We start from the raw sequence: 17,944 nt of genomic DNA, 5'->3' as shown, positions 1-17,944 counted from the left end.
ACCAAAAGTCCAAATCAGCTGGCGGCAGACATGGCATCAGCCCGTTGTCTTTCGCAGACCGAACCAAACCTGGAGCCATGCCAAACACCACCGCGTCAGTCGTCACGGCACGCAAAAACGTTGCGAAAAACGAACCCAATTCCTCTCGGTCACACGTCGCACGCTGCTCAGTGTTCTAGGTGTATCGCCTGATCCCATGATGAGCGCCAAGCTCGGCGCGGCGACGCCGTCCGTGCTCCTCCCGCCCTCCCCTCGGCCCCACGGCCTCCGCCCCTCCCCCACCGCCGCCTCATGCCTCCCCGACACCGCCACCGGCCCGCCTCTAAGCGCGGGACCGGACCAAGAGCTCTCTGGCGCGCCCGGGCAAGAGGAGGCGGCGGTCTCCTCCGCCTCCCAGCCGCGCTCGCGCGCGAGCTCGCAGCTGAGCCGCTGGTCCCGCGCGCGCGCGCTCCGGTCCGGGCGGAGGCTGGAGCTGCCGGCCATGCGGGCGACCGCGGCGCTCTCGGTGCGGACCAAGTCGCCGCCGTCATCCGAGGAAGAGGCCGCGGCGACGGAGGAGGAGGACGATGATGGTGACGAGGTGGTCGGGGTCGGGAGCGAGGCAGCGGGGAACTCGATCTACATGGTGTCGGACGGGACGGGTTCGACGTTGGAGCACTCGGTGAATGCCGTGCTCGGGCAATTCGAGCACTGCCTCGTGGACCGACGCTGCGCCACAAGCACCCACCTATTCTCGGGGGTAAACATCCGTCATTTTCGCTGCCCTTTATTACCTCAATTCGTGACATTGGATTTGATCCCCGCGCTCCAGTGCGATGTCTGGTTTACGAAATGCCTGTAGTCTCGCTAGAAATTCGGGATTTCGGTTTCCTACTGATTACTGTACCGTCGTAAGGCTGCCCGTAACGGGAGTATCATACATAGTATCATGCATGTTAACTAAGCAATTTTGATGAGGTGGCATAGTATTAAATGAAGAAAGAGAGACTTGAGTATCATATCATATTAAATGATGTGCTACTTTGTATCATGCATGGCAATAAATATAGTCCTCTATGATACCAACATTTGATACTATGCATTACGGATGTAGTATCATAGACTAGTATCATATGCATGATACTAGTATATGATACTCCCCATTACAACCAGCCTGAGTAGTTGCTTTGCCAGATGTTTCTACTTTTCAATATAACGGGGTAAGTGTGAGAATTTACATCAGTAAATTTGTGTGAAGAGTTCAAGTTTAGAGATGAAATCGAACATTTTATGGGCATACCAGGGCAGCCCTGCAACTTTGCTTTGTGGTTAATTTCATAATTTGTGCACCGAAATTATCTCTTTTCAGACGAATTACTGTAATACCTGTAGCTTGTATTCCCCTGTGGCTTGCTATGCAATGTCAGAGTGGTTTAATTGGGGATACTTTGGTTCATTTTACATTTAAGGTTTGCCTCTGAACTTCAGTGCTGGGGGATTATTTGGGTTAGCATGACACTATCATGCACTCCATCTGTAAAGAAATATAAGAGCGTTTAGATCACTCACAGAAACGCTCTTATATTTCTTTACAGAGGGAGTATTTGAGCATGAAAGCTACAATATCAATCTTACTCTGCAAAAGTTGGTATTGCCCATGAAATACGCTAATACTAAGAAGAAAAGTCGCATATGTTCCAATGGAGGAAAAATCCCTCACAGAAACTTCGGATGAATTACGCAATAGATCTTTTTGACATTTTAAGAAATAAAACGGACCGTGCAGTTGAATAAGGCTGAATGTTCATGTGCAAATTGAGAATTGTACAGTTGCTTCATGCATATCTATATGTTCTATTTGTGCAAATTGATATTCGCCGCACTTTACACCAGGTAGATGGTCTGACATGGTCAAAATATTGCCAGTTGGCCATACTATTTTGTTTTACGTGTTTGCTTGGATTGGTTCATTTTATTGAACAAAATCAGTCAGTTGATTGTAGTCATGAGTCTTTCTGGGGTAGCGACTCGGAAAAGGTCGAGCCTGCAGTTGCAACTAGTCGCGAGTCGACACTAAGTTGAGTCGACATTTTTTTGCGACTCATCGACTAGTCGACGACTAGTCGTGACTAGTCGCGCGACTCGAAAACCATGATTGTAGTCTTTGTTCAGAAACTGTTATTTGACACTATTCACCCAAGCTTAGCACAAGCATGGGCTAAGAAAAAGTTAACTGCACATCACTTGTCGGAAGTAATCAGCATCTCTTACACATTGCTTCTAATTTTCTTTAGATTGATGACATGGATAACCTTATTGAGATAGTAAGGCAAGCAGCAAAAGAAGGAGCATTGCTTCTATATACCCTTGCCGATCCTTCAATGGCTGAGGCAACTAAGAAGGCTTGTGATTTATGGGGTGTTCCATCCACCGATGTTCTTCGTCCTACTATTGATGCCATAGCTTCTCATATTGGTGTTGCTCCATCTGGGATTTCACGAAGCTCTGCTAGCCGAAAGGGTCAACTTTCTGAGGATTACTTCCAACGAATTGAAGCGATTGATTTTACAATCAAACAAGATGATGGTGCTCAGCCACAGAACCTTGCCCGTGCACACATTGTGCTTGTTGGTGTTTCACGTACTGGGAAAACACCATTGTCAATTTATCTAGCACAAAAAGGGTACAAAGTGGCAAACGTCCCAATTGTGATGGGTATTGATCTTCCAAAGGCCCTATTTGAGATCGACCAGGATAAGATCTTTGGGTTGACGATAAACCCCGTGGTTCTTCAGGCAATCAGAAAGACGAGAGCAAGCACTCTAGGATTTCATGGGCAGAAGAGCAATTATGCTGAAATGGAGCATGTGAGGCAGGAGCTCGACCATGCAAATCAAATTTTTGTTCGGCACCCAACATGGCCAGTGATCCGTAAGATCAGTTTCATCGTCTTTTATGGAGAGCTAATTTGTTTTTTCTCATGTTATAACCATATATTTTTCGTGCAGAGGTCACTGGAAAAGCCGTAGAGGAAACAGCTGCTGTCATTGTTAGAATATATCATGACAGGAAACAGAAGTGCTCCATGCCACGCATATCAAAACGGTACTAGCACCATGTTCTATCTATTCTACCGCGCCTTGTAAAGTATGTGTGCATTGATAAGCGCCATGTCAGCAGTACCTTAGCTGACCATGTTATTATTAGCTCTTACCATCCTGCTTTCTGTGACCACTGACCACCTTCTAGGTGGCTTCTGTATCTGAAAGATAACGCGTTCACAGTATAGCGCAGCAGGAAATAAATGTATAATTCGTTCTCTAGTTTTTTGTTCCTTAAATTATTTTCAGTTATTGAACTATTTAGTTTGTTAAGTAAATTGTAGGTTGAACTGAGATTGTTAGAAAAATGAAAATCAGAGTAATACATTTCTTGCATAGAACTAGGATTCTCCGTGGGTATAAAATGGTTAGATGTGGACCACAATGTCCTTTATCCTCCTGAAAAAGCTCTGCATAGACAGGGTGCATGGGACATCACAACGATTTGTCCTCCTAAGCTTGATCACTCATTTGCGCAAGGATGTGTTCACTCTTAGATTCGATAGGAAGACCATCTAAAAGCAATTTCAGTAACAACATCATGCACTAGCACTACTTTTACTCTTTTCTTGTGATCTTTCTTTACTTTGTTTATTTATTTATTTATGAGTTGTTCAAATTTGATAACCCTTGTTTTTTGGAAGTATGCTGCCTTCTACTTTGTGGTTGCCTTTTGAACTACTTATCTTATCTTATGGATTTGTGGCTGAAAGTAGACAATAAATATCTGGTGAGATGTGCTTCAACCAAAATGTAGCTTCTCTGCCAGACCAGGGCCACCTTGAGCCAGACCTGTGGTAACAGAAGTCTGGTTGAGCTGATCAGGAGTCTGGCTATTTGGTAGCCGCAGCAGCTTAAGGGCTGACTAAAAGACTAATCAGATAATCATTGTTTGGTACTTGATATCCTGTTTCTTTTTTATACAAAGTGAAGATAAATTTGGAAGGCGCTACTTTCAATTGACGAATAGTCCTTACACAATCCTTGTTTAAAACGAGACCAGCCAGTACTAGCCCTTGGCGGCATATTTTGATAGGAGGAGCAATCACGAGCACACTGCGCAGAGTCCGGGACTCGAACACGGGTGGGCTGCGAGTGCACACACACACTGCTAGCCAACGAGTGACGCTCGGTTCTCACATAATCATTGTTTTTGTTCTTGTTATCTTGTTTCTGTTTGGTACTACAAAGTTAAATTGAATTTTTAAGATAGTCTCTTACGTCAATAAATTGCCTCTTGCTCTCTTTGTATCGTGCAAAATGGTTTCAAGCTGTCCAACTACATGTTTTCTTTCTGAAATATCCTGGATATGCTCCAAGATGTTTTCATAGCATCACGACTATGTGTTGAAATGAATATCTCAAGGAATATGCTTTGTGTTCTTGCAGGGTGGCTCCAATTCGAGTCTATGATTCTCTGTCAGAGAAGGTCAACACTCCTGTTGAACCTGAAAAAGTATTGGCCATGGACGTATGAACGTGTTCTGCTTCTGCAGCAGCGAGGCGAAATCAGAAACTATAGAGCCTAGTAGCCTACTATTCGGTACTTGTTGTGTGTCCCAACTCCGCGGTTAGACTAGAGTCATTGTGGATAGAAGGTAAGAGGGGCCATGTTAAAACTGCTCTTCTTTTAAATAATCATAGCCTGTGCTGTCATGTGTTGGTTGTTCATTGGTTTAGTTTTCCTTTCAAGTCAAGCACTCATGTCATGTACAACCTCTTCTAGAAATGACCCAGGCAAAGACAATTATTCCAAAAACACCAGTGTATATTTGTGTATGCTTATGTTTGCAGTATGTGTAAGAGAGAAAACCCTATCGCAGTCGCACCAAAGCTACTTGTATTCTTTCTTTTGAGCAATGAGAACAGAAAAAAGGGGGGAATAACAGAAGAAACCAGAATAGAAAGGGAGGACTGCCATCACAAACTTCTCCATCAGGACCTCAACCGGCCTAATCTTTTCTCTACCGTCTGCTATGTATTCTGCTGTGCCTTCTCATATCACCACACGATTTTCACCCGAATTCTGGTAAATATCAGTCCCCGTCACAATCTCTACAGATCACACGTTGAAAACCCGGCCCTGCGATGAACACGCGAAAATCTCTTTGCGCTATGAGGCTGGTGTTTCACCGTGCATCGCTGTCGGCTCCCGTGCCGCTTCCGGCGCTGTCCATCTTGTTCATGGAAAGGGTGAAGTAGAGCAGAATCAAGGTCCCCACGCTGGACCTGCATAAACAAGAAGGAAAAATCAGTTGGAGTTCAGAGATTATCACTGGAGAGGACCTGCTGACCAATGAAACTGTACTCCTGACATCCTTTTGTTTTTTTTATCACTGCTCTGCTCTGGGTGCAAACACTACTACCACAAGTGGATGAATTAAAGCCAAATCAGAAACAAATAGTACTAAACTAGGCTACTCCAGATCAACGGAACCTTTTCTCCCCTTCTCCTCGACGGCTGGGGCGAACACTCCCTTCTAGGATCCGGTTCTGCCTAGTAGTTTAGTTTGGATTTTTTAGTCTCTGCATGGGCAGCGCTTCTTCCTCAAATTTATCTTTCGGGCTCGATCCTCCTCAAGTTTGTCCGTCTGGGCAACATAGATTTCTATAGTCTCCTTGGGGCGTCGAGGTTGGAATTTCTCGTTGTGTGTGATGGCAATATTTGGTGTGAGGTAATTCAGATCTATTAAAGGGTTCAACAGTGATGATGGCGGCTCCAGGGTATCGATTCTTTGGGACACATGCATAGAGACTTCCCTGTTGTCATCAACAAGGACAAGCCGGCTTTGTAGGGAAGCGGCGAGAGCAATGCCTTCACGGCTTGTTCCGGCGGTTGTAGTAGTGGACGATGGTTTTAGACATTTCAGACTATTTTTAAGGTGCCTTGTAACTTTTATAATCTATCGGCATCCTTCTAAAAATACTAGTAGTAGGAGTACTAAATTGGCTGGTTGTTGGTCAATCGTCCTCTCGTCTCTCGATCACCGTGGCGAAGGCGAAGGTGCCAACCAGTTGTGCAACGGGGACTTGGCAACGAGAAACCACGGCCGTTGTTGCGCGGGATTTCCGCACGCCACGCACGCAGGAGGTGCACCATCACCGGTCGCGACGGAACCGTCCTAGACGCTGCGAATTATTGCCGATAATGATCCCACCATCGGCTCCCTTCCTCAAGCTGGAGGAGAGCCGTCGCGTCAGATCGATTAGTTGCATTTGCTATTGCTAGGTCCGGTTGATGTGCTAGCTACCACTGTCTGCTGCTAAGCCGCCACAAGACGCCAACAGGATTCGCTTTGCGTATTACAACTGCCAGTGAACTTGCAAGGTACACTCACTGAATGCTTAACAGCTCCGCCTAATGATGGTTCGTGTTGTCCATGAATGGCAACGAAGCACGGCGGGTTTTGGGGCCAAAAAGTCGCCAGCGGCGACGACAAATGAGAGCGTACTGCCACTGATCCATCACCCCTACGTCGCCTAACATGTCCGGAGAATAGATTTCATTTCACCAAGTGAAACGTGTGCGTACTACGGAGGGGAGGAGCCTGCAACACTGCCTAGTTCTAGTTGACACTTTTGACACTCTGCTGCCGGCTGGTTCAGTGATTGGATCTAAGCATCACAAAAAACTAAACCAAGGGAAGGGGAAGAAGATTCTTACAGCGTGGCGAAGAGGAAGACGACCCTTCGGGGATCCAGCCACGGCGCCGGACGCCGCCCCAGCCGCCTGGACTTCCCTCCCGGCGTGCCGGCGCCCCCCGGCGTGTTCACCAGCCGGTGCCCGTTCAGCATCTCGTCGGCGGCCGCCACATGGACCAAGAGCGGGGACAGCGGCGGCCTCTCGCCCGTCCCTACCCCGCCTCCTGCACACAAACGGATCAAACCGAACGTCTCATCAGCGCCTACTAACAAGCCACCGGTCCCGTCCGTTCGTTGTCAGAACTCGAAACTGTGCGGTTAACGTCAGTGTCACTGGTCACTAGTCACTTAATAAGCTATACAAGGTAGCAATTGAGTCGTAATTTCGTGAAATACAAAAAGAAAAAATAATAATTTTTGGTCCGAAATGCGAAGGCAGATTATCAACTGGGCAGGCTAACCTATGGTGCCAGTGGCGGCGTCGCCGTCGGCCTGCTTCCTTTCTGACCCCTTCCGCGAGAGCGACCTCACCACCCTCTGTTCCGTTCACAGCACGATTAGAGATAGGGATAGTATCAAACACTAGGACGACGGCCTAAAGAAATCTGGACGCGCATATCGCCGTCGTCCGCCGGCCAGCCTCCAACAGACTTACAGGTGTCCTCGGGGTCGAGGCCGGCGGCGCTGCCGGCGTCGTTTCCGGGCCGTCGCCGGCGAGCGACGAGAGGGCGGCCACGTCGAGGGAGATGAACCCACCGGTCGCGGCGCCGCGGCCGGCGTCGGAGCTCGACTGCGCAAGAACCTAGAAAAGGAACAGAAGTGTTATTGTCCTGTAAGCAAGAACCTATCTACCGGCGATGAAACCGAAGTTCTTCAATCAAATCAAACAAAGAGATATTCATCACAGCCTAAAAAGGGCAAGCGATTCATGCGAAGATCCAAATCGCTTCCAGTTGGCCGGGGCAAGCAAGAACACCGTGCGGCGACTAGAGCCGATTGACGGGCAGAAGATTTGACGGGAAGAGACTTACGGGATGGTTGGAGGCGGCGTCCCCCATGCCTTGGTGACGACGTTCGGCGTGCACGCTTCTTCCCGCAGGAGTATGTCTTCTCTTTTGTTGTTTCTGAGTGAGTTATGGTAGCCCCTCGGGAAGGCGGAGAATTGAATGGCGGAATACTACAAAAACGAGGAACCGGAGGGAAAGGACCGTCGCTTTGCTCTTTTTGTTGAGGACCAAAGATTAGATTCTCTCTCTGCCCGCGAGCATGGAGAGAAGATGATGTTCACAGTACAGCTTCGCTTCTGTCATATATACTGCTGGATTTTTTGTGGGCACCCACGGACGGAATTGTTTAGAAATCACCCATGTGGTAGTATATCTCTTGTGGGGTCCATCTAGGTCTCGATAGATTGGTAAGATTTTATTAGGTCCTGATCGATTTATAAAATTTAGAATCAATTTAGGCTGCCCGCAATAAGAGTATCATAGATAGTATCATGCATGCCAACTAAGCAATTTTGATGAGGTGACATAGGATTAAACGAAGAAAGAGAGACTTGAGTATCATATCATGATACCGTATCATATTAAATGATATGCTACTTTGTGTCATGCATGGCAATAAATGTAGTCATCTATAATACCAACATATGATACTATGCATTAGTGATATAGTATCATAGACTAGTATCATATGCATGATACTAGTATATGATACTCTCCACTACAACCAACCTAAGGCAATGCTACGCGTCCGCCGAGATCAGCCGGGTCGCGAGCCGTCGGATTTGCCATATCTAGCGAGCGAGCGTGTCTTCACCACTGCAACATGGGGCTTGTTGCAGAATTATTTCTGAAACATAGGTCTTGTTGCAGAAATTTTTTACAACAGCTATTTTGTTGCAAAAAAATTTGCAATCGAGGTTTTGTTCTAATTTCTTTTGCAACCGAGGTCTGGTTGCAGAAAATTTTCACGACAGATGTTTTGTTGTAAAACATGACTCACCGTAGACCATTGCAGCACCGCATATGTTTCAGAAACATAGCTCTGTTGCAGAAGCGCGTTTGGCGTTATGCCCTCGCTGGACGCGTGTCATGCAAGGGAGGTGGCAAACGCTGTCGCTGCGATCCGCCGGATGACGGTAAGCTTTTCCCTTTTATAAAAGTGTAATTTTGGTCTAGTGAAAATTTTAGGACGCTGATAACGCCCACACGTGTGGTGGGAGCGACACCCGCCCACACACCCTATAACACACAGACTACGCCATGTCACCGCATGCATGCATGTGAAAATCCTTTTGAATTTCCAGTTTTTAAACTATTTTATCTCTTTAATAAAAATCCGATTGAAGATCCATTTTCACCATTAAATCCATCGCGACGAGATCTTCCAAAGTAGATCTCATATCAATATGTTCCGGCGACTTTTAAAAGTTGCTATGTTTATTGCATATGAATTGCCATGGTGTTTTCACTTAAGTTGTCATGATATGTTTCAGCTATTTTCTTCTACATTTAAAAATAAAATTTGACACATTATAAAACAGAGAATTAAGAAACTAGACTTACCATGAACCATAAACTAAAATTTCCATGATACATGCACTTAAAATTGCCATGGTTCATACAAAAAATAATTTTCATGGTCAAAGTTCTAGAATTGCCATGGTCAAAATACTAAAATTGCCGTGCTCTATAAATTAAAATTGTCACATGGCAACTTTAGTGTAATACTATGGCAACTACAGTGTAAACATCATGATAATTTTTGGCCAAAAAAATTCGTCAAAACATATCAACATGAGATATAGTTTTGAAGATCTCGTCGAGACGGCTTTAGTGGTGAAAACGGATTTTTAACTGGAATTTTTAATTAGGAGATAAAACATTTTTAAGCCGAAACGAAAAAGATTTCCGCTGATGTCATCTGTTTTGATGTGGCAAAATGAATGGTACTGGAGGCGTTTGGGCCATGTTGCTTCGTGTCACACGTGTGGGCGTTAACATTGTGAAATTTTAACCTGTTTGTTTCTCTTATTAATAACATGGAGTTCTTGTGCATGCTTCCAATTCTTTCCCATAGAATACGTGTTAGAAGGGACAGGGAGGGATTGGTAGAGTCGTTATTGTATTGCTTGAGCCTCGTGAGCATATATATAGGAGTATATGGTCATCTTGAAGTACAAGTTAAGGTAAATAAATCCTATGCTATCCTGCGTTTCCTAAATAACAATGATACTCAACACCTCCCCCTCCCCCGCAGTCACAACGGTAGCGATGCAGACGATGAGACTGGAGAAGAATCTAAAGTCAAGCCAATGGACACCCCCCACAGTCGTAACAGTCGATGCATCACGGAAGTCGTGGCTGGAGTGGCAACCGACGAGGTTGCTCAAGCAAGGCGGTAGCCCTTTGTGCCGTTTGTCGGAGTAGCCGAGAGCGTAGGTGGTGGAGCCGTGGTCGAGGTGGCCGTGAGAAGAATGTCGTGGTCGATGTCGAGTCGGGGTGGCTGGTGTCGAGGAATTCACCGTGGAGCTGCGGGCGCAAGGAGGCGCCGAGTTAGTCATGGGCGCAGTGTTGTCGAAGTAGTGATGCATCATGAAGAAGACGGTGTTAACGACGCGTCACATCGTAGATGAAGGCACGCATCAGTGTTGCCAGCACCGAGCATGCATAGACGGATGAAGACGAAGTTGACGAAGCGCCGCATCAGCCTTGCCAGGCCCGGGGACACGTCATGGACGAAGGCACGCATCGGTGTTGCCAGCACCAAGCATGCGTAGACGAGGGACCTGCACGAGCTATACGCCATGTCGGAGAAGTCGGAGGGGCTAACAAAGAAGAACTCGATGATGATTGCAGTGTCCAACGGCACGGGGCCGATGTCACCAAGGTAGGCGGAGTAGACAAAGTGGTCAGAGTAGATGACGGCGACGCTGGCGACGGGCTGGTGCTTGGACGAAGACGAAGGGGGTGGACGGGCGGCGACGGCTACGGAGGTAGTGGCGGCAACGGCTAGGTTAGTAGCGCGACGGCGGTGCTCGAGGTAGGGCGAGGAACTCGACAGTGTGACGAAGACCGGCGCGAATGGTGGCGTTCCCTTGTCAGGGAAGGCGGCACGGCTCTTACCACAAAAAGTCGACGCGCGGTGATGGCGGAGTGGACCGCGGGCCGCGGCACTATGACCCGAAGGAGCGATGCAGCGGCGGCGGGCAGGTCGGGGTGTTGGGAATCGTTGCATGGAAAACAAAAAAAATTCTACGCACACGCAATGATCTATCCATGGAGATGCATAGCAACGAGGGGGAGAGTGTGTGTCTATGTACCCTCGTAGACCGTAAGCAGAAGCGTTTCTCAACGCGGTTGATGTAGTCGAACTTCTTCGCGCTTCAACCTATCAAGTACCAAACACACGGCACCTCCGCGTTCTACACACTTCAGCTCGGTGACGTCCCGCGCCTTCTGATCCAGCAAGACGTCAAGGTAGTAGACGAGTTCCGTCAGCACGACGGCATGATGACGGTGACGGTGAAGTGATCTCCGAAGGGCTTCGCCTAAGCACTACAAAATTATGACCGAGGGCGTAAACGGTAGAGGGGGGCGCCGCACACGACTAGGCAATTGTATGGTGTGTGCTAGGGCGCCCCCACATATATATAGGTAGGAGGGAGGGAGGAGCAGCCATAGGAGGCGCCCAAGTAGGAGGAATCCTACTTGGAGTCCCTCCCAAGCCGCGCGCCCTCCCTGCCATATATAACCGAGGGGGAGGAAAGAGGGGGGAGAGGAAATGAAGTGGGAATCCTAATCCACAATTTCCTTTCCCTTCTCCCCTTTCCTTCCCCTCCTTAGGCCGGCCCATATGGGGGACGCACCAGCCCCTTGTGGCTGGTGTGTTTCCTCTCTTGGCCCATAAGGCCCATATCTTTTGCCGGGGGTGCTCGGAACCCCTTCCGGTGACCCGATAAGTACCTGATACCCCCTGAAACACTTTCGGTGTCCGAATACTATCCTATATATCAATATTTACCTGTCGACCATTTCGAGACTCCTTGTCATGTCTGTGATCTCATCCGAGACTCCGAACAATATTCGGTCACCAAATCACATAACTCATTTAATACTAAATCGTCATCGAATGTTAAGCGTGCGGACCCTACGCGTTCGAGAATTATGTAGACATGACCGAGACAACTCTTCGGTCAATAACCAATAGCAAAACCTGGATGCCCATATTGGCTCCTACATATTCCACGAAGATCCTTATCGGTCGAACCGTTATGAAAAGACACCTAATTCCCTTTGTCCATCGGTATGTTACTTGCCCGAGATTCGATCGTCGGTATATTCATACCTAGTTCAATCTCGTTACCGGCAAGTCTCTTTACGTGTTCCGTAATACATCACCTCGTGACCAACTCCTTAGTCGTCTGCTTGCAAGCTTATGATGTGTATTACCTTAAGGGCCCAGAGATACATCTCTGATACTCGGAGTAACAAATCCTAATCTTGATCTATGCCAACTCAACAAACACCTTCGGAGATACCTGTAAAGCATCTTTATAATCACCCATTTTCGTTGTGACGTTTGATAGCACACAAGGTATTCCTCTGGTATCCGGGAGTTGTATAATCCCATAGTCAAAGGAATATGTATTTGACATGAAGAAAGCAATAGCAATAAAACTGAACGATCATTATGCTAAGCTAATGGATGGGTCTTGTCCATCACATCATTATCCTAATGATGTGATCCCGTTATCAAATAACAACTCATGCCCATGGTTAGGAAACCTTAACCATCTTTGATCAACGAGCTAGTCTAGTATAGGCTCACTAGGGACACGATGTTTGTTTATGTGTTCACACATGTATTAAGCTTTACGATCAATACAATTCTAGCGTGAATAATAAACCTTTTATCATGAATAAGGAAATATAAAATAACAACTTTATTATTTCCTCTAGGGCATATTTCCTTTAGTCTCCCACTTGCACTAGAGTCAATAATCTAGATTACATTGTAATGAATCTAACACCCATGGAGTATTGGTGATGATCACGTTTTTCTCGCGAAAGAGGCTTAGTCAACGGGTCTGCCACATTCAAATCCGTATATATCTTGCAAATTTCTATGTCTCCATCCTTGAATTGTTCATGAATGGAGTTGAAGCGTCTCTTGATGTGTTTGGTTCTCTTGTGAAACCTGGATTCCTTTGCCAAGGCAATTTCTCTAGTGTTGTCACAAAAGATTTTCATTGGATCCGATGCACTAGGTATTACACCTAGATCGGATATGAACTCCTTCATCTAGAATCCTTCATTTGCTGCTTCCGAAGCAGCTATGTACTCCGCTTCACACGTAGGTCCCGCCGTGATGCTCTGCTTGGAACTGCACCAACTGACAGCTCCACCATTCAATATAAATACGTATCCGGTTTGTGACTTAGAGTCACCCAGATCAGTGTCAAAGCTAGCATCGACGTAACCATTTACGACGAGTTCTTTGTCATAAACGAGAAACATGTCCTTGGTCCTTCAGGTACTTCAGGATGTTCTTGACCGTTGTCCAGTGGTCCACTCCTGAATTACTTTGGTACCTCCCTGTCAGACTTATGGCAAGGCACACATCAGGTCTGGTACACAACATATCATACATGATAGAACCTATGGCTGAGGCATAGGGAATGACTTTCATTTTTCTCTATCTTCTGCAATGGTCGGGCTTTGAGTCTAACTCAACTTCACACCTTGTAACACATGCAAGAACCCTTTCTTTGACTGATCCATTTTGAACTTCTTCAAAACTATGTCAAGGTATGTGCTTTTTGAAAGTCCTATTAAGTGTCTCGATCTATCTCTATAGATCTTGATGCCCAATATATAAGCAGCTTCACCGAGGTCTTTCATTGAAAAACTCTTATTCAAGTATCCTTTTATGCTATCCAGAAATTCTATATCATTTTGAATCAAGAATATGCCATCTACATATAATATTAGAAATGCTACAGAGCTCCCACTCACTTTCTTGTAAATACAGGCTTCACCGAAAGTCTATATAAAACCATATGCTTTGATCACCTTATCAAAAGCGTATATTCCAACTCCGAGATGCTTGCACCAGTCCTTAGATGGATCGCTAGAGCTTTCACACTTTTTTAGCACCTTTAGGATCAACAAAACCTTCTGGTTGCATCATATCCAACTCTTCTTTAAGAAATCCATTAAGGAATGCAGTTTTGACGTCCATTTGCCAGATTTCATAATCATAAGATGCGGCAATTGCTAACATGATTCGGACAGACTGAAGCATCGCCACGGGTGAGAAAGTCTCATCGTAGTCAACCCTTTGAACTTGTCGAAAACCTTTTGTGACAAGTCGAGCTTTGTAGACAGTAACATTATCATCAGCATCATTCTTCTTCTTGAAGATCCATTTATTCTCCATGGCTTGCCGATCATCGGGAAGTCCACCAAAGTCCACACTTTGTTCTCATACATGGATCATATCTTAGATTTCATGGCCTCAAGCCATATGTCAGAATCTGGGCTCATCATAACTTCTTCATAGTTCGTAGGTTTGCCACGGTCTAATAACATGACTTTGAGAACATGATTACCGTACACTCTGCTGCCGATCGTACTCTGGTTGACCTATGAGGTTAAGTAGCAACTTGATCCGAAGGTTCATGCTCATTATCATTTGCTTCCTCTCTAGTTGGTGCAGGCATCACGGGAACGGATTTCTCTGAGGTGCTACTTTCCAATTAGAGAGAAGGTACGATTACCTCATTAAGTTCTACTTTCCTCCCACTCACTTCTTTCGAAAGAAACTCTTTCTCTAGAAAGGTTCCATTCTTGGCAACAAAAGATCTTGCCCTCAGATCTGTGGTAGAAGGTGTACCCAATTGTTCCCTTAGGGTATCCTATGAAGATGCACTTCTCCGATTTGGGTTCGAGCTTATCAGGCTGAAGCCTTTTGACACAAGTATTGCAACCCCAGACTTTAAGAAACGACAGCTTAGGTTTCTTGCCAAACCACAATTCATACGATGTCATCTCAACGGATTTAGATGGTGCCCTATTTAATGTGAATGCGGTTGTCTCTAATGCATAACCCCAAAACGATAGTGGTAAATCGGTAAGAGACATCATAGAATGCACCATATCTAATAAAGTACGGTTACAACGTTCGGACTCACCATTACGCTGTGGTGTTCCAGGTGGCGTGAGTTGTGAAACTATTCCACATTGTTTTAAATGAAGGCCAAACTCGTAACTCAAATATTTGCCTCTGCGATTAGATCGTAGAAACTTTATTTTCTTGTTATGATGATTATCCACTTCACTATGAAATTCTTTGACTTTTCAAATGTTTCAGACTTGTGTTTCATTAAGTAGATATACCCATATCTGCTCAAATCACCTATGAAGGTCAGAAAATAACGATACCCGCCGCATGCCTCAATACTCATCGGACCGCATACATCGGTATGTATTATTTCCAATAAGTCATTGGCTTGCTCCATTGTTCTGGAGAACGGAGTTTTAGTCATCTTGCCCATGAGGCATGGTTCGCAAGTGTCGGCGTTCTGGGAACGGGGGTACCCAGACTTGCCTGCCTGCGGCCCACGGCGTGGCTCCATCGACCGCCTGGTACGGCCCAGCTTCAACATCAACAACTCAAGACCCTCGCGAGGGGCCAAGCCTCGCGAGGAGGACGACACCAAGACCTCCACATGGGGCGGCCTCCCCAGGCTGGCTCCCGAGGAGCGGAGATATCTATGCAAGCCACACCTCGCGAGGTTCAGATGACGTGAGCCATGATGACCAAGGCCAGGCGGGCGCCAGCGGGCACAACGTACCAGTTTCCTCTTTGGTGCTAAGGAGGCAAGTGCAGGCGCGGAGTCCCGAGGAATCAAGCAAAGGTTTCCATTCCGGTGCAACAAGACCAAGACCGCCAGGACGGCAGGACGGATGTCATCGTTGAGCCCACCGCAGCGTCACCACCAGAGGCTTTTGCAGATGAAGACTACTTTTGTCAGGATAGCATGTACTAGTTGTCTCCCTTCAAATTTGTCCGTTGTGGGATCCCTTCCCGCCTTCATTTGGGAAGAGGACCAAGGCCACTATAAATAGGACCTAGCCACCAGCATAGACGGGGGATTCAGATCATCCTCACACCCACCAGCCCATCGAGCACAAGAATACCTCTCCTCCTGAGGTTGTTCTCCACTGTACTAGTTCATCCTCAGCCCCTAGAGGCTAATCCACCACAAAGCAGGAGTAGGGTTTTACACCGCAAGGTCGCCCGAACCTGGGTAAACTGTTGTGTCTCTTTCCGATTCGGTTCGTTAAGCTAGGCCATGAGATTAGTGAGTAGGAAGACTGGGGAGGACAAGCTCTTCGCACGCACCCCAGAGTTCGAACCTCTCAAGGGTTTATGCAGCCTGAAATCCGACATTTGGCACACCAGGTAGGGGTGCGTCGAAGATCCACCGCTCTGTCCACTGCGCTCCGCTGTCGGCTCTCATGGCGAACGTTCCTCCATCGACCGGATCGGCGCGCACCTTCGTAGAGGCCGAGGGCCTCCGAGCTTTCACCCCCGCCCTGCGGCAAGTGCAGTGGCCACCAAAATTCAGGCCGGAGCTGCCGCCTTGATACGACGGCGCGGCGGACCCGGCAGGCTTCCTCCAGGCGTACGAGGAAGCTGTGTTGACGGCCGGCAGCGACGACAAGGCCATGGCCAACTGGCTTCCAATGGCCCTCACAGGCGCGCCGCGCGCCTGGCTGCTCAACTTGCCGGGGTCTTCTGTGGCCTCCTGGGAAGAACTGCGCAGCCTCTTCGCCACATGCTTCGTGGCTCCGACGCACCATGCCGTCGGGGACCTCCTTGGTGGTTTGCGGGCACCGCCCTCGGACCGCCACGTCAAGCAGTTCCTTCGCCAGGTGGGTGCCGCCCGCAAGCAATGGGGCCTCCGCCGGGCTGGGCAACACCCAAGGCAGACCTCACCTTCGAGTTGAGGGACCATCCTGCAAGCACCACGGGCGTCGGCGCGCTCCCGATGCTCTGCACGCCCACCATCTGCAATGTGGCGGTCACCAAGACCCTCATTGATGGTGGAGCCGGCCTCAATGTGCTCTCTGTGGAGGCGTTCAGCTTGCTTCATGTGCCTCATGGCCGGCTCCGCCTGACCAAACCCTTCTCCGGGGTCGTCGACGGCTCCACCAGTCCCTTGGGGCAGATCCGCCTCCCTGTCACCTTCGGGACCCACGACAACTACCGCACCGAGCTCATTGACTTCGACATCGCCCGCATTGGCCTCCTTACGACGCCATCCTCGGGTACCCGTCCTTGGCCTAGTTCATGGCAGCGACCCACCCCGCCTACAATCTCATGAAGATGTCGGGGAGCAGCGGCGTCCTCACTGTGGCTGGGGACGCCAAGGAAGCCTTGTCGGCCCTCAAGCTCGCCTTCAGGGCCGCGGCTATCGCGCGGCTAGGTGAGGAAGGAGCCCCAGAGGCTCCGGGAGCTGCGCCAGCAAAGAAGAAGCAGTTGTTCTTCCAAGATCGTGCCGAGATGAAGCAAGTATCATTTGATGAGGATGGGGCGTCGGGTGCCACCTTCACCATAGGTGCCGGCCTCCCTTCAAATCAAGAGGAGGCGTTGGTCAGCTTCTTGTGCAAGAACAAAGATGTGTTTGCATGGGAGCCTAAGGATCTGATCGGGTTCTCGAGGGGGATAATTGAGCATCACCAAAGGGTATGCCCTAACGTCCGCCCAGTGAAGCAAAAGGCGCGGCGGCAGTCCATAGAAAAGCAGTCGTTCATCGTCCAGGAGACTCGCAAACTGCAAGAAGCCGGTGTCATTCGGGAGGTGTAGTACTCAGAATGGCTGGCGAATCCGGTTGTCGTCCCCAAGAAGGGCGTGAAGGAGCGCATGTGCATCAACTTCACCAACCTCAACAAGGCTTTCCCCCAAGACCTCTTCCCGCTTGTGCGCACTGATCAGATCGTCGACTCCACCGCCCAGTGCGACCTGCTGTGTTTTCTGGACGCCTTCTCACGCTATCACCAAATCAAGATGGCAGTGCAAGATGTTGAGAAGACGGCTTTCCTAACCCCACGCGGGGTGTATTGCTACACCTGCATGCCGTTTGGGCTGCGTAACACCGGAGCAACTTTCCAGCGGCTGATGCACATCGCTCTGGGCCGGCAGCTCGG

At 48.0% G+C, this 17,944-nt stretch overlaps 2 protein-coding genes across 2 annotated transcripts; one reads left to right on the top strand and one right to left on the bottom strand.

Annotated features, from left to right (window-relative positions):
• Positions 1-77: 77 nt before the first annotated feature.
• On the top strand, positions 78-4,910 carry LOC125536806 (probable pyruvate, phosphate dikinase regulatory protein, chloroplastic). Its single transcript, XM_048700073.1, has 4 exons — positions 78-739; positions 2,274-2,910; positions 2,988-3,084; positions 4,470-4,910. Exons 1-4 carry the CDS (start codon positions 197-199, stop codon positions 4,555-4,557), a joined length of 1,365 nt encoding a protein of 454 aa, XP_048556030.1. The 5' UTR covers positions 78-196; the 3' UTR covers positions 4,558-4,910.
• On the bottom strand, positions 4,903-8,012 carry LOC125536807. The gene is made up of 5 exons (XM_048700074.1): positions 7,754-8,012; positions 7,378-7,524; positions 7,184-7,259; positions 6,745-6,946; positions 4,903-5,309 (listed from the first exon to the last, which is right to left on the bottom strand). Exons 1-5 carry the CDS (start codon positions 7,778-7,780, stop codon positions 5,210-5,212), a joined length of 552 nt encoding a protein of 183 aa, XP_048556031.1. The 5' UTR covers positions 7,781-8,012; the 3' UTR covers positions 4,903-5,209.
• Positions 8,013-17,944: the final 9,932 nt, after the last annotated feature.

Source organism: Triticum urartu, chromosome 2, assembly GCF_003073215.2.
Source record: "Triticum urartu cultivar G1812 chromosome 2, Tu2.1, whole genome shotgun sequence".
Taxonomy (NCBI): Eukaryota; Viridiplantae; Streptophyta; class Magnoliopsida; order Poales; family Poaceae; genus Triticum; species Triticum urartu.
This window is presented reverse-complemented; position numbering and strand designations above follow the sequence as displayed.

Bases quoted from the DNA above. Each gene is read 5' to 3' on its own strand.
- LOC125536806 (XM_048700073.1), top strand. From the start codon at position 197: ATGATGAGCGCCAAGCTCGGCGCGGCGACGCCGTCCGTGCTCCTCCCG. The intron at 740-2,273 runs GTAAACATCCGT...AATTTTCTTTAG, and splicing joins GCACCCACCTATTCTCGGGG to ATTGATGACATGGATAACCT. The intron at 2,911-2,987 runs GTAAGATCAGTT...TTTTTCGTGCAG, and splicing joins CCCAACATGGCCAGTGATCC to AGGTCACTGGAAAAGCCGTA.
- LOC125536807 (XM_048700074.1), bottom strand. From the start codon at position 7,780: ATGGGGGACGCCGCCTCCAACCATCCC. The intron at 6,947-7,183 runs GTTAGCCTGCCC...GTTTGTGTGCAG, and splicing joins CGCCGCCACTGGCACCATAG to GAGGCGGGGTAGGGACGGGC. The intron at 5,310-6,744 runs GTAAGAATCTTC...TTGTTTATGCAG, and splicing joins GTCTTCCTCTTCGCCACGCT to GTCCAGCGTGGGGACCTTGA.